Below are 16,222 nucleotides of genomic sequence, written 5' to 3'. Positions count from 1 at the left end.
TGTGACTTATTAATTTGGCATTGGACTCCCATTTTCAGACTAGTGAGGGGTGGCAGATTCATGAGTAGCAGGAATAGGGTGGGGGACAGGGTCATAGGGGCTTCTATCGGGAGGCAGAGGGAGGCCCTGAAGGTCTCATTTTAATTCTAGGAATTAAAATGGGAATGACCTCATTTTAATTCTGAGATAGGAATCTATTGAGCACTGGATTGAATATGTGAGGATCTCTGAAGTTAATGGAAGCCTCCAGTAGAGAAGAGGGAAGATGTTCCCACCACTCGTCCCACCTACACACCCATTTCTTTCTGAGACTTGAGGAGGTCCTCAAGCTCAGCAAATTGATCGGGAAGGTCAGGGAGTGGATAGTGGGACTGAATCCATTGTCTAAGTAACTTAATAGTGATAAGGCCGGAGGGTAACACCTTCTGTGTCTTAAACCAAATTCAGTGAGCAGGAAGGTGCACATACAAGGAGAAGGAGACAAATTGATGTCTCTGTTGATAGTTTTCAAAGTACATAGGTTGGAGTTATCTATTATTAACATAACTTAATAATAAGGTAATTTATAAAATCAGTGACAGAGTATCTTATTAGGCACTTGTGAGACAACTTCAACAAGAACTGGCTGATACCCTAAAAAAGCAATCTATGTCAGAGGCTTCACTGGAGGCCATGTCACGTTATCGTACTAATTTAGAAGATGAGGCACAGGATTTAAAGAAAAAATTACGTCAAGTCACAAGTCAGGTATGTATGAAATTTAACGTGTCAATACTTAATGTATAGGATAAAGTGTTTTAGGACACTAATTTTCATGGACGGCTTTCTTTTGTATTTCCGTTACAAGTAAATTTATTACAATTTTGTTATCTTTATCATGCACTTGTTTCTTAAACTCTGACTTTCATTCTGCCGTTTGCATTATATATTTTTTCTTACAATATTTACCCTTAGGAAAGTTGAGAATTGTGCGTGATTCCTCACAGAAGTTGAGAGACTTTTTTTTTCTATTAAACAGTATTTTTTAGTGATATCTCTACTACCATGATGAAGCAAGCCAGATAAAATCAGAGGATAATGTTTAATGGAATGTTCCATAAAATTGTCATTTTTCATCTTCACTTTCATGAATGGATGTAGTATCTGTGTGTATTTATTTCATGGATTTCAGAATAACGTGTGCAGAAAGGTCATTATACAAACCAGTTGAAGTTAGGCATTGCCTTCATATTCTTTTCATTTTAGATATATTGTAAAAGCGTAGAGATACTCAGATCGTGTGTAGTATGTACACCCGAAATAGAAAATTAAGAAAATTATCTAGATCCTCCCATTGTATTTTTAAGAAAACTATTGAGATAATTCACATATCATATAATTCACCCATTTAAAATGTGTAGTTCAATCTCTCCTTGTATATTCAGAGAGTCGTGCACTTGGCATCAATTATAGAGCATCTCCATCACCCCCAAAGGAAAACCCTGCGTCCCTTAGCCGTCACCCATGGCCCCCATCTCCCTCAGCCCCAGCAACCACCAGTCTAATCTCTGTCTCTGTAGATGTGCCTATTCTGGGTATTTCATATAAATGGAATCACACAGTATGTGGTCCTTTGTGATTAGCTTTTCTCATTTGATGTAACATTTTCAAGGTTCATCCATGTTATAGCGCATATCAGTACTTCCATTCCTGTTTATTGTCGAACAGCACGTTATGTGGCTAAGCCATTCATCCATTCATCAGTTGATGGGCCTTTGGGTTATTTCCACCTTTGGGCTGTTAATAATGCTGCTGTGAACAGTCATTTACAAGTTACTGTGTGGACATAATTTTTATCTCCCTGCTGTTGGGTTTTATCCTCTTAGTTAATTGGCTGATTTCACCTTTTCTTGGCCTTTACTCATGCTGTCCTTTCTGTCTTTACAGTTTCTTTTCCTCCTGCCTAATCCTCCATTTATTCAGACCTGGCCCCCAGTCTTCTCCATGAAGCTCTCTGACTGTCCTAGCTCTCATTGACCCTGTCATCTAGTCTGTGAAGAAGAGTTTAGCCCTTAATTTTACACTGTTTTAATTTTTTTCATGAGAGAGAATCTCGCCTAAGTATAAATTTGTCTAACAGGGAATATTTATTGATATGCACGGCACCTGTCTTGCATAAATTGAAAATATTTTAGCTTAACAGTTGCTAGGATACAATTAAGTACTTTATACCATACCAATAACATTTTCTTGGAGATATTGATATAATCTTTTATTAAAATGTATTTTAAGCAATTAAATATACAATTAAAAGCTCTTAATCTAATAGAGGAGAATTGTTCAATTAAATGCTCTTTTCTTTTCCCCTCACTCTGGAAAAAAAAATCTAAATTTGCCTTCCTTCATTATGCAGCCAGAACTGGGGATTTTCACATTGATAGCATTTCACCAACTGTAAAGCTCTGTGGATAGCTTCTCCAATATCCATACCACATAACCTTAATTTTCTCATCCGAGTACTTTCTAGACATAACCAGTTGCTAGGAGTGAATTGATTCAGAGCTTTGATTTAGCAATAGGGTGATATTTCCATGCCAGTGACATAACCCTTCCTCTGATGGTCATGTAAGTTATGTACCACTCAATCCAGGAGGTGCTATTTGCATATTAATCCATGATCACTGCCCACTGAGTAGTACAGAGAGGAAGTAAGTTATAAATTATTATAAGTGGAAAAAAGGACTAGTGGAATCAGTGGAAGTTTTTGAAGTACTGGGCACATACATTCTGGTCCTCATGCTCCCTCTTTACTGCCAATTTCAATGGTATGGAGAATGATTTCAGTGTGACTTGTACAGGAGACCACTTCTGTTGGCATGCCATCTGCCTAAAATATCAAATTGTTTGGAACATAAAATACAGCAATAGTAATAATTCTGATTGTAAACACTTAGCATTTACTATGTGCCACGTACTTTTCTAAATACGTTATGTATACCCCCCCCCCCAATTTAATCTTCCCGACATCCCAGTGAGGTCAGTGCTATTATTATCTTCATTTTACGGCTGGAGAAACTGAGACACAGAAAATTTAAGTAATTTGCTCAAGGACATACAGCAAATAAGTGGTGGAATTGGGACTCAGACCCACGCATTCTGGCTCCTGTGTAGATACTACCTCTCACACTAGTCCCTGAAGCATCTGGTTGTCACCAACAGTAGTGTGTAGTGTGAACGTTCATAATCACTGAAAGAGCTGTGGTCATTCACATATGTGGATATTTAAAATTATAGTTGGTATAGAGCGTGGAGTAAAAAATATAAATGTCTTTCCCCATTTGGCCAATTTATAAATTTGTGTATTTATTTGATAAAATATAATTTAAAGCATGAATGATGCTGTGGTTTAGTACGAGAAGTCAGTAACTTGTAAAGGGCCAGATAGTAAATATTTTAGGCTTTGTGGTTCACAAGGTGTCTGTTGTAGCAACTCAACTCTGCTGTTGCAGCAGGAAAGTAGCCATAAACAATATGCAGATGAAAGACATAAAAACAGATGATGGCGGATTTGCTAGATTATCAGTAATTTAAAAAAAAATTTTCTCCTTTTAGTTGCAAGAAGCACAGGATCTCGACGTACAGAGGCCATGAGATGTGCTGAGAAGACGCAGGATCACATCCAAAAGTACAATTTAAAGCAGCACAGAAAATAACTTAAGTATAAGTATAGAGCAGATAAGCAGTATAGTATGAGAATTATATCAGTTATGACAATAAATACATCATTGTAAAGCTGGGTAAACATTTCAGCTTTGAGCTATTTTGAAATGCATAATTTTTCTCCATTATTTCTAAATTTTTCACATTATCCACAGAACACAACTAGAAAACGGCACAATTGCCAAATCATCTACTTTTCAAAATTCTAAGAATGTATGTAATTGAACCTGCAGGTGTTTGTTCAGAAACTGTGTGGTATTTTAAAATCTATGTGTGAGAATAATTATTTTAAAATATGCATTTTAGGCTTGAAATTGAAAATGCCAAGTTAAAAGCTGCAGTCAAAAAGCAAGTGGACAAAACTGAAGAGCTTCAGAAAAGCCTGTTAAGTACAAGTTCAGTAAGTCAATCTCTTAATTTCTGTCATGCTGAAAAGGAATTTTAATTGTTTTACTAGAAATATATAAGAATATTTTGGACAATATGAAAAGTCTCATTGATAAAAGAGTTTATTTTTATATTGATACTACTTGCTACTGGTAGCATAATTCCTCTTTATAGAGGAAGTTGACTGAAATAATAAAATTGATTTTTATAGTAAGACTTTAATTAAAAAGATGGTGACAGTCCAAAAGCAATATTTTATATATACCACATTTTGTTTATTCATTCATCTGTCAATGAACACTGTGATTTTTCCACCTTCTGGCTATTGTTAATAATGCTGCTATGAACAGTGGTACACAAATATCTGTTTGAGTCCAGAAATTTGAGTAATTATTTGATCTAGAATTCTGAATTTCCCTTGTAATCTAAACCCTCCAGTGCTATTTTGAGAATGAATTACTTTTAACGTTGTAGTTCATTTTCTTTATCAAGAAGGAATACTAGGTCACTATGCAAGCATTTTTCTGAAAGGAATGTATTTTTTCCTTTCTTGGATTTTATTTTACTTTATTTTTTAAAGATTTTTTTGATGTGGACCATTCTTCAAGTCTTTATTGAATTTGATACAATACTGCTTCTGTTTTATGTTTTGGTTTTTTGGCCAGGAGGCATGTGGGATCTTAACTCCCTGACCAGGGATCGAACTTCCTGCATTGGAAGGCAAAGTCTTAACCACTGGACCTCCAGGGAAGTCCCCCTTTTTTCTTTAAAAAAAAGAAAAGAGATGCCAGTGAAAAAGTAGAAATGGCTGCTCAATCAGGGCCTGACATAGTAACAGGTGCTCCTAGCATAGCAAGTTCAGGAACAATTTTTCTCCCAGACACTTGAGTTAATCAGCCTTTCAAAGGTGTAACAGCCAGTCTCAGAAAAGACTGATGTGTAATCCAGGATTCCAATTTATCAATGTGTAGTGAAAGCTATGTAATTATTTACCAAGCAGAAAGGGATTCTCCTGCCGTTTATACTCTCCTTTGTAGGGAAGCTACCTATGATTTAAAAATCAGAAGATTCTATTGTGAACCCTAAGTTGGAGGGATGAGGTAGATGCACCTACCAACTCGTTTCTTTCCATCACAATAGTTAGATTCATGCAGTGTCATTATACAGATATACCTGTCAGGGGGACTAGAACATTCTATTGACTGGCCCTTCTTGTGTTCAAAGAAACATTGAAAATTATTTTTTCTAGACTTGATATGCATTAGTCACATTGTATTAGCATACTTTTCATACGAGTGACAATACAATATGTTGACAAAAGGAGTGTCATGTGAATGAGAGTGCCAGATGTCCCCTTACATTGTCAAACAAATCTATTCGGGTATCAGAAATTGAAAATTTTGTAAGGATACCCCACACTGATTAAGGGTATTAAAAAAAATAACGGATTTTCTGTAGATTCCTATAGGAATGAGTTAGGATTATGACATAGAATTATTGGGCACTTTAAGGTCTACACAAATCAAAAATTTAATGAGAGAGCTTTTCACCAACTCAGTCAGTAGCCCTGGCTTCTCCTAAAGTTCTCATCTCAGGAATCCCCAGGCCAGAGCCAACCTGAGTTAAGATATATGGTCAACACAGTGTTGAGATGAAGAATCTGGGCTGGGAAGAAGAGAGAGCTCTAGGTGACTCAAGACTCCAAACAATATAGTTGAGTATTCACCTGAAAGGAGTGTCAGAAGACTTCCATAAGGTCAGGTCTCTATGGAATAGGAAATTATTCAAAAGAAAACAAGGGCAGGGACTTCCCTGGTGCAGTGGTTAGGAATCCGCCTGCCAATGCATTGGACATGGGTTTGATCTCTGGTCCGGGAAGATCCCACATGCCGGGGAGCCACTAAGCCCATGCACCACAACTACTGAGCCTGCACTCTAGAGCCTGCGAGCCACAACTACTGAGCCCATGTGCTGGAACTACTGCAGCCCACGTTCCTAGAGCCTGTGCTCTGCAACAAGAGAAGCCACTGCAGTGAGAAGCCCACGCACCACAGTGAAGAGAAGCCCCCACTCACCTCAACTAGAAAAAGCCCGCACGCAGCAACGCAGATCCAATGCAGCCAAAAAAAAAAAAAAAAAAAAGAAGAAGAAAACAAGGGCAAATAATTGATAATCTGATCCTTGTGAAAAACTTTCGCATTGTAAAGGAAAATAAAGACAAAGTATGCTGGTCAACATCCTAAGGGTGAGGGTGCCCCCCAAGATTAGAAAATAACACTGCACTCAAAGTAACACCAATAAGAATAAACGTAAAGTGTCCAAGAATAGCTCTGTACAAGGATAATCCACACTGAGTAATGGCTCATGAGTGTGGCTGAGGATGTTGTCTATGAGGAGCAAGAAGGGGGAGAGTAAAGTACAGGTGATCTCAGCAAAGGGGTCAAGGCTGGAAAGGTAGGTTAGGGAATCTGGTACGAAGCCTTGAGATGTAAGGAGCCCTGAGTGAATTTAGAAAGAGGATTAGAAAGGGTCAAGGACTGAACATCAAGGGTTACTGTCATTCAGACTGAGGTGGGCTCAGAGGAGCAGAGGCAGAGTGTGGTCATGTTCGCAGTTGCTGCTGAGAAGTGAATCAGGGTAAGGACTGAAGAAGAAATGGTTCTTGATGACCCTCAAAACTTTTAATGGAGTTACAAGATTGAAATTCAATTTAGTGTAAAAGAAGAGAATAAGTGATGAAAGATGAATTATGGATGAGACCATGCGTTAAAGAATGTAAGAGTCCTGGGCTTCCCTAGTAGCGCAGTGGTTAAGAATCCACCTGCCAATGCAGGGGACACGGGTTCGAGCCTTGGTCCGGGAAGATCCCACATGCCGCAGAGCAGCTAAGCCTGTGCGCCACAACTACTGAGTCTGCGCTCTAGAGCCCGCAAGCCACAACTATTGAGCCCATGTGCCTAGAGCTCATGCTCTGCAACAAGAGAAGTCACTGCAATGAGAAGCCCACGCACCACAACGAAGAGTAGCCCCTGCTGACCACAAGTAGAGAAAGCCCGCACGCAGCAACAAAGACCCAACACAGCCAAAAATAAATAAATATAATAAATTAATTAATTTAAAAAAAGAATGTAAGAGTCCAGTAGTGGGAGTGAGGGAGAAAAAGGATGAGAGAAAAAGCTACAAGAATCAAGAAGAAGTTACATATTTTATTTATGCGGTACGCGGGCCTCTCACTGTTGCGGCCTCTCCCGTTGCGGAGCACAGGCTCCGGTCGCGCAGGCTCAGCGGCCATGGCTCACGGGCCCAGCCACTCCAAGGCATGTGGGATCTTCCCGTACCGGGGCACGAACCCGTGTCCCTTGCATCAGCAGGCGGACTCTCAACCACTGCGCCACCAGAGAAGCCCGAAGTTACATTTTTATTTAGTGTACAGAAGACTTAAACTTTATTTAAAGAGAAGAATGGTTAATAGAAATGGAGAAATTGAAACCTATGGAAGAATGCTTACAGAGGATGAAAGGCTTTATCTTGTGTGGGAATTTTTCAAAGATTATATTAGTAAGATGTGATTTAACAAAACCTGGAATATCTTAAACCATTGATGAAAATGTTTCTAGGGCATCTTTAGAAACTAAAACGTAAATATAACCACTCTTTAAAAAAATTTCATTAACGTGTAAAAACCTCTGGGTTATTTATTTACTTATTTATTTATTATTATTATTATTATTTGGTTGCTCCAAGTCTTGGTTGCAGCAGGCGGGCTCCCCAGTTGCAGCAGGTGTGCTCCTTAGTTGTGGCATGCAACCTCTTAGTTGCGGCCTGCATGTGGGATCTAGTTCTCTGACTAAGGATTGAACCCAGGCCCCCTGCATTGGGAGCACGGAGTCTTATCCACCATGCCACCAGGGAAGTCCCAAAACGTCTGTTTTTAACAAATAAATTTTGGCAATTTAAATTCTAGAAAAATGATGAAATGATGAAAATGAAAAATCAATATAAGCTGTTTCAAGAAAAGTTATTATTTTTGAAATCTGTCCTTATTGGCATCAGGTTTATAAACTGTGTTTCACTATAAACGTATATTACTCATGAACTCATGAGAAGTAATATTTTTAAGAAAGAAGAGTAAGTCTCTAGGTTTTAAAAAATAATTAATTTTTTTTGAGGATGAAAAGGAGGAAATAAAGAAATATATTGAGTTAAAACAGTCTCTGGAATATAGTTTGGATCGAGTAATGAAGAAAAATAGTGAATTAGAAAAAGAGATTACTAGGTAAGATTTTAATATTTCTGATAATTTCAACAATTAATTGATTTAACTATAATTTTGTTTTATTAAAACCTTAGATACAAATTCATTTTATATGTGTATATTCATACTTAAACAAATCATCCATCCTATTTAAAAGTTTACTTTAGAAACTCACAGCACAATCTGAAACTGTTTTGAGTGCCCCAGTATTACAGTTCCTCTTTAATGATTTCTAAAACAATAACAATAGTGTGCCTTGCATATAGTAATATCACTCTGCTCTTCATCATCTACCTTGAATTTTTATGTCTGCAAGATATCTTTGCTCTTTTTGGGTAATCCTGCCCTCTTTTAGTTGTTTTCTTCCCCTTCAGCGTTCAAGTATTTTAATATCTAAAAACCTATTTGTGTCACTGTTTAACAACATCAAAAACTATCTTGATTTTGCTTATATTTTCTTTCTGCTCTAAAAGTTTAGTTCTAAAATATACGTACAAAAACATGTGTATGACTTAAAGAATAATAAAATTAATGATCATGTTTTGACCACTCAGATTATTAAAAAAAAGAGTGTTTCCCAATGTCTGTGATGCCTCCACATGGCTTCCTTTCTGGTTATTTGCTGAGCACAGTTTTCCCTCAGCATCCACAGATTCAACCAACCTCAGATTGAAGGTATTCAGGGGGAAAAAATTCCAGACAGTTCCCAAAAGCAAAACTTGGATTGGCCTCAGGTGGCAATTATTTCCATAGAATTTATTTACATTGTATTTATAACTATTTACATAGCACTTACCTTGTATTAGGTATTATAAGTGATCTAGAGATGATTTAAAGTATACAGGAGTATGTGCTTAGGAGGACTTGAGCATCTGTGGATTTTGGTATTGTACTTATGGTTCTTCCCTGATTCTCATAAGTATTTTTCTCTCATTTAATTTTCTCTACATTGCTTGGCATTTTGTTAACATTGTGCTGGGCAAGATTTCTAGATCTCTTAAAACAGCTTGAAGAGACTGGTACACATTCTCTCTCTGCTGATTTCCTTTTTTATGAATCTCAGCCTGGTTTTCTTCTCCAGCAGCTCAGACTCCAAAGATTTTTCTTTCTTGTTTCTTTTTCTATTTTGAGTGAGTGAGTGTCGATGTTTTTTTGTGTGTTATTTCTTTGCTTCTCGTAGAGGCTGTGGTCAGTAGGTACCAAAATGTCTTTTTGTGTCTTTTCAAAACATTCATATATGATATGCTCTTCTTCTTCAGCTTGGATACTGATGTCTGGTTTATAACTAGTATTTAATAATAAGTTAGTATTTCATATTAACATACTAAAAATGGATACTATTAACAGCTTCCTTATAAGAACCATATAATATATGTATACACATACTATATTAACTCTTTACTTAGCATGTGTCATAAAATTTTTCTTCATATTATTTACCTAAGATTATAATTTAGTTATTATGCTTTCAAACCATATTAGATTAGAACAGATGAGAAAGGATTATAATTTATAGAGTTTATTTTATATGATAGAACATATATCTGTTTAAATAGTTATTAATTATCTACTCTTAAAGAACTTGACTTATTCATTCTATGCATTTCTACAGACTTAAGAAACTCTTACAAATGCCAAGAAGGAAGTTAAATGAATATGAAAATGGAGAGCTTAGTTTCCATGGAGATTTAAAAACCAGTCAAAGTGAAATGGATATTCAGATTAATATGCTAAAACATAAGGTAATTTTTAATCAGTTTTGGGACCCAGAAGTCACTTAATTGGGGGAAATATAAATCACTCCATGCTTTGAGCAGTGAAACGTAGATTTGTCTCTTAATTTTTTAGGCTTGATACCAGTAAAAAAGACAGCTTTTTCCTATATAATTTTTCCATAAAAAGGGCACACTGTTGACTGTTTGTGTCTTGAACCATGGCTAGTGATCTGAAGCTGAGCAGCACACCATTACCCCAAAGCATCCATTATTTTTTGGTGACAGCTTTATTGAAATATAATGAACATACCATGCAGTCCACTCCTTTAAACTGTACAATTCAGTGACTTTTAGTATATTCAAAGAGTTATACAGTTATCACCACAATCAATTTTAGACCATTTTCATCACCCTAAAAAGAAACCCTATACTTTTTAGCCATCACCCTGTGCCAGTTTTCCCTTCCTCCTATTCCCAGCCCTAGTACCACGACTGTACTCCCTGTTTCGATAGATTTGCCTATTTTGGATATTTCATGTCAGTGGAATCACAGAATATGGGGTCCTTTGTGACTGCCTTCTTTCATTCAGCATAATATTTTTAAGGAACATCTGTTTTGTAGCGTGGATCAATACTTTATTTCTTTTTATTGCTGAATAATATTCATTTGTATGGACATACCACATTTTATTTATCCATTCATCAGTTGATGGACCTTTGGGTGGTTTCCACTTTTTTGGCTATTGTTAATAATGCTGCTATGAACATTCATGTCCAAGTTTCGGTGTGAACATATTTTTTTCATTTCTTTTTGGAATATACTTATGAGTGGAATTGCTGTATCATATGGTAACCCTGTTTAAACTTTTGAGGAACTGCCGTACTGTTTTCCAGAGTGGCTGCACCATTTTACATTTTTATCCAAAGTGTGTAAGCATTCCAGTTTCTCTACATGCCCACCAACACTTGTCATTACCTGTCTTTCTGATTATAGCCATCCTAGTAGGTGTGAAGTGGCATCTCATTGTGGTTTTGATTTGCGTTTCGCTGTTGACTAATAAGGTTGAGGCACTTTTCATGTGCTTATTGTCAATCTGTGTATCTTCTTTGAAGAACTGTCTATTCAACTTTTTGCCCATTTTTAAGTTGGATTGTCTTTTTATTATTGAATTGTAAGAGTTCTTTTTGTATCCTAGATACAAATCTTCGATCGGATATAGGATTCTCAAGTATTTTATCTCACTCAGGAGCTTGCCCTTTCCCCTTCTTGATGGTGTCCTTCAAAACACGGAAGTCTTTAATATTGATGAAGTTCGGCTAGTCGATTTTTGTCTTTTGGTGTCATATATAAGAATTGCCAAATCCAGTCATGGAGATAAACAGCTGTGTTTTCTTCTAAGAATTTTGTAGTTTTAGCTCTTGCATATTGACTTAATTTCTACATATGGTATGAGGTAGAGGTCTAATTTTATTCTTTTGTATGTGGATATTCTGTTGTCCCAGTACCATTTGTTAAAAAGACTATTCTTGTCTCATTCAATTATTTGGCACTCTTACAATCAGTTGGCCGTAAATGTGGGGCTTTCCTTTTAGATCCTCAATGGTAACGGATTGATCTATATGTCTGTCCTATGCCAGTATCAAGTCAGATTTTATGAGAATTCTTTCTTCGTCATCTTGCATCTTACCAGTTGTTTTATGTAATAATAAAAAGTCAGTGTAGTGGAATGTCTTTAACTCTACTTCAGTGGAGGTTTTTTGCCTCTTGAAGGAGCCTGTGGCCAGCTTATGCCTCACTGACCCCATGACACAATGGGAAGTAGGTTTACAAAGGTATAGTCCATTCCTTTTTTTCTCCCTCCATTGAGACCTTTAGTCTCTCACCCAGTGCCTCCCACTTCACTCCAGTTTCCATCAAATCTTGGTCACGAGATCTGCTGACTTCGTCTGCTATCTGCTTCATTATGTTTAGCTCATTATAATTCATAGACTCATCCGTAGGTTTCACCATCTAGGAGAAGATTAAGTCTGGGCTGTCAGCTTTCCTCGTTGGAAGTCTCTCTAAGCCATCATGTTGCAATTCACAATTAAATCATCTTTTGATGTGGTTCTTGTGTATAACACTCGTGCTGATCTTGTTCTTGACATAGATCCTGCATTCTCAGAAACCACAGTTCCCTGTATCTACCTTCTTGGATTGAAAAAGAAAGAGATGCATAGCTGTACTTTATAGCTTAACACATAATGAATAGAATAACTATTTCAACCCATCCAAAGAAAAATTTTTAAGAGTATAGCTGTTAAAAACCAGGTAGGTGGGCTTCCCTGGTGGCGCAGTGGTTGAGAGTCCGCCTGCCGATGCAGGGGACACGGGTTCATGCCCCGGTCTGGGAAGATCCCACATGCCGCGGAGCGGTTGGGCCCGTGAGCCATGGCCGTTGAGCCTGGCGTCCGGAGCCTGTGCTCCGCAATGGGAGAGGCCACAACAGTGAGAGGCCCACGTACAGCAAAAAAAAAAAAAAAAAAAAACCAGGTAGGGCTTCCCTGGTGGTGCAGTGGTTAAGAATCTGCCTGCCAATGCAGGGGACAATGGTTTGAGCCCAGGTCCGGGAAGATCCCACATGCCATGGAGCAACTAAGCCCATGCGCCACAACTACTGAGCCTGCACTCTAGGGCCCGCAAGCCACAGCTGTGGAACCTGTGTGCCACAACTACTGAAGCCCATGCACCTAGAACCCGTGTTCCACAACAAGAGAAGCCACCGTAATGAGAAGCCTGTGCACCTCCACAAAGCGTAGCCCCTGCTCGCCGCAACTAGAGAAAGCCTGTGCACAGCAACGAAGACCCAACACAGCCAAAAATAAATAAAATAAATTTTTTTAAAAAGGTAATAATTTATCTGGGACAAATAATAGATTAGTAATTTGAATTTCAAAATTTCAAAGCCAGTTTGTATGATATAGAGAAGCACTGTGGTACAATGTAAAAATGAGATATCCTACCTTCCCTTACAAACAAGCTTTAAGTAAAGTAAAGGAAAAATTGTATTTAATTATATACTGCCAAAGGACATTCCATTTGTTTTACTACTGAGAAGATTAAAAATGCTTCCATGATGTTTTATTTCCTCTCTGAGGAAAGGACAATGAAGATTGAGTCCTAGATGAATAAATATTCAAAGTTGCCTATCCCTTAGAATTTCAGTTAATTGAGATGAGGTAAAAAAGTCTGATTTTGGTAATTAAACTGACGATTTCTAGTTGTTTTTCAACTATTATACTTCATATGTCTCCTTGCTTACCAATCTTCCTTATCTTCAAACTTGAGGGGAAATTCTGAAGAGGCATACCTGCCTATTTGTAAGATATTGTAAGTGAAGGGAACCTGCCCAAAACTTCCTCCTGAATAGTTCTTAGGTCTTTCTTCTAGTTATCTGCTTCTTCTCATCAGCATTGTTTGTCATTTTAAATTAATCTCAACATTTATTAGATTCCAGTTTATAGGAAACCAATTTCTACTGTGTCTAAGTTATGTTTCTACTTATCTCTTTTTTTTCATCCACTTTTCTATCTGTTTTTTCCTAAAAATCTCCTCAAAGTTTAGTAGCTGAAATAAGCAATGTTTATTTTGTTCACAATCTATACTTAGGAAAAGCATAGCCAGGACAGCTGGCCTCTCTTCCCCTCAGTTGGAACACCTACCCTGAACACCTAGGCTCTCTTTGTGGCCTGAGCTTCCTCACAACATGGGGCTGGGTTCCAAGGTTAAGAGCCAGGCAGAAGCCGTGTTGCCTTGTCTAACCTTGCCTTGCAATTCACACAGCATCTCTTTCACCATATTCTGTTCATTAGGAATAAGTCACTTATGCTTGGCCCATAGTCTACCTTTTTTTATGGGATAATTTTTTTCAAAAACTTACGGTTACATTTAAAAACCAGCATAATCTACCCACTGGCCACAAATTTTATATTCCTTCCACATGAAGAATACACTTATCCCTACTCAGTTCCCCCACAAGTCTCAATTGTTACGGTGTCAGGCTCCGGCTTGAGTCCAGGATCTTACCATCTTTCACCAGGTATGGATGGGGATGAGGCTCCTGTGTGTGGTTTCTAGAGTATAGCCCCTTGAGTACCAATCCTCTCAGTACTAAGACTTGAGAACTAAAGGGACAAATCTTCTGTCACCCACATAACCAACATTCTGTTAAACTGCTAAAGACTCTCCCCTTCAGAAATGGAAAATGGAAGACATGCTGGTCCATAGCAGTTCTGAAATACAGCCTGATACCTGCTGCCAGCTCTGTGATTAGGACTTAGTCCCGACCATGGAAGTGATTCTCCTTTGCTGTACCCTCTGAGCTCTTTGTTCCGTCCTTTTCATAAGAAATGACCTGTGTTTGCAGCTGAGTAGTGTTTCTCAAGCCAGCAAGGGAAGAAAATGACACTGAAACCTGGAGGAAGGGGGACTTACAGAACTTCTAAGAAAATCCCAGAGGCCTCTTCTCATTTTGTACTGTCCTGGTCTCTGTTAATCCAAGCTAGCAAGCAGTGTTTTTGCTACCACAGTTCTCTTTAAAGCTTTGAATGTCCTGTGAATTTTATTGGGGTTCATGACATTGGAAAAGCTACCCTCCCAAATCTTTTTGAGATAAGCTCTTCCCCTTCGGCTTCTTGTGAAGCTGTTGTAGGATGGTAGGATGGGAAACTTTGTAGGATGATGCCTTTAAAATTCTTATGCTTTTTAAAGATCCTTAAAGGAATTTGAGGCACCAACTTAAGTCTTTCCAGGGTGTTAATAAAGGGTTCTACAGTCTTGGCTTCATCTTTAGACCATGTTTTCCTTGCAGCACCCTAAAACTGATCTTAGCCCAGAAGCTATTTCTCTGTTTTAGCATTATTTGGGCATGTGGAGATGCTGTAAATGGGATACAGATATTTGAACGCAATGAGTCCTGGATCCTTTATATTCAATAGTCTTTTTTTTTTAGCTTATCCCTCTCATCAGTTTTACTTTCAGCTGCTTTGTAGCTAGAGTCCCCCTTCCTCCAGGTTGCAGTGTCATTTTCTTCCTTTGCCTAGAAGCTGTCACCTTCAGCCTCTTCAAGGGCCGTCAGGCTTCCATTAACAGTCTTGCGAAGCCCTGAGAATTTCGTGAGATTAAGTGTCCAAGAATTTGTAGACACGGTTTTTTTTTTCCTTTTTTTGCGGTACGCGGGCCTCTCACTGTTGTGGCCTCTCCCGTTGCGGAGCACAGGCTCTGGACGTGCAGGCTCAGCGGCCATGGCTCATGGGCCCAGCCGCTCTGCGGCGGCATGTGGGATCTTCCCGCACCGGGGCACGAGCCCGTGTCCCCTGCATCGGCAGGCGGACTCTCAACCACTGCGCCACCAGTTTAAAAACATGTAGACATGTTTTTAAACTACCACATCCACTTGCCTTGTCTGACCAAATAATCATTCCATCTAAAGGGAAGTAGTTCTTCCCAACTCAGTCTCCTTGAAATTCCAGCAAGTTTTTTTGTTTGTTTTGTTTAGTATGTTCTCTTATTCTGTGGAAAGTAACAAAGCATTGCAAGAATTAATGGCATTTTTTTGTTCAGAAAAATGTATGGATCATCTCGCTAAACTATTACACTGGGAGATGTGATTTCTCCTTAACCCTGCGAAGCATTTCTCCCTGGAATGCAATTCAAATTAGCATAAAATATTTGTAGTTCAGAAAAAAGGCTTATGGTATCAGAAGCCATATTTACAAGACTCATTAGAGTCTGATTTTCCGAGTCTTATTTTGGGAGGCATTTATTAATTCAGCCCTAAATAACTCAATATGATATCCCTAAAACTTTAAAAATCATGGCGGGTTAAGATGGGGGTGGGGAAGGAGTAAGAGGCTTTCTACTAAGAGGTGACTTATAGTCATTTTATGGAGGAAAGGCATGAAACAATAGAAGAATAAAAGTATAAAATCAAATGCAAATTTTGTGTAACAATGATGACAGTGAAGGATATATATTTGTGGCTCTTGGTGGTTTGAACTTTTTTCTTCATTTTCTTAGTAATTCAAGGTCCTACACGCTACAATATAGACACCATTTTATTGTAACTGAATCTATTTTAAAAGTGGATACTGGTTTTGAGTTAGGCTATTCTCAGTCTACGTCCCT

General features: G+C 38.1%; 1 protein-coding gene across 1 annotated transcript in view; it reads left to right on the top strand.

Annotated features, from left to right (window-relative positions):
* The window catches only part of LOC307049540 (ankyrin repeat domain-containing protein 26-like), a gene marked incomplete at its 5' end in the record, with an annotated part of 67,925 nt that overhangs the window by 40,855 nt on the left and 10,848 nt on the right, over positions 1 to 16,222 (top strand). Inside the window, 6 exon segments of the mRNA XM_079699100.1 lie at positions 595 to 747; positions 3,592 to 3,609; positions 3,612 to 3,664; positions 4,006 to 4,099; positions 8,256 to 8,362; positions 9,954 to 10,083. Of these exon segments, the coding sequence (XP_079555226.1) occupies positions 595 to 747; positions 3,592 to 3,609; positions 3,612 to 3,664; positions 4,006 to 4,099; positions 8,256 to 8,362; positions 9,954 to 10,083 (555 nt within the window).

This window comes from Hyperoodon ampullatus (genome assembly GCF_949752795.1).
Source record: "Hyperoodon ampullatus genome assembly, chromosome: 3".
Taxonomy (NCBI): Eukaryota; Metazoa; Chordata; class Mammalia; order Artiodactyla; family Ziphiidae; genus Hyperoodon; species Hyperoodon ampullatus.
This window is presented reverse-complemented; position numbering and strand designations above follow the sequence as displayed.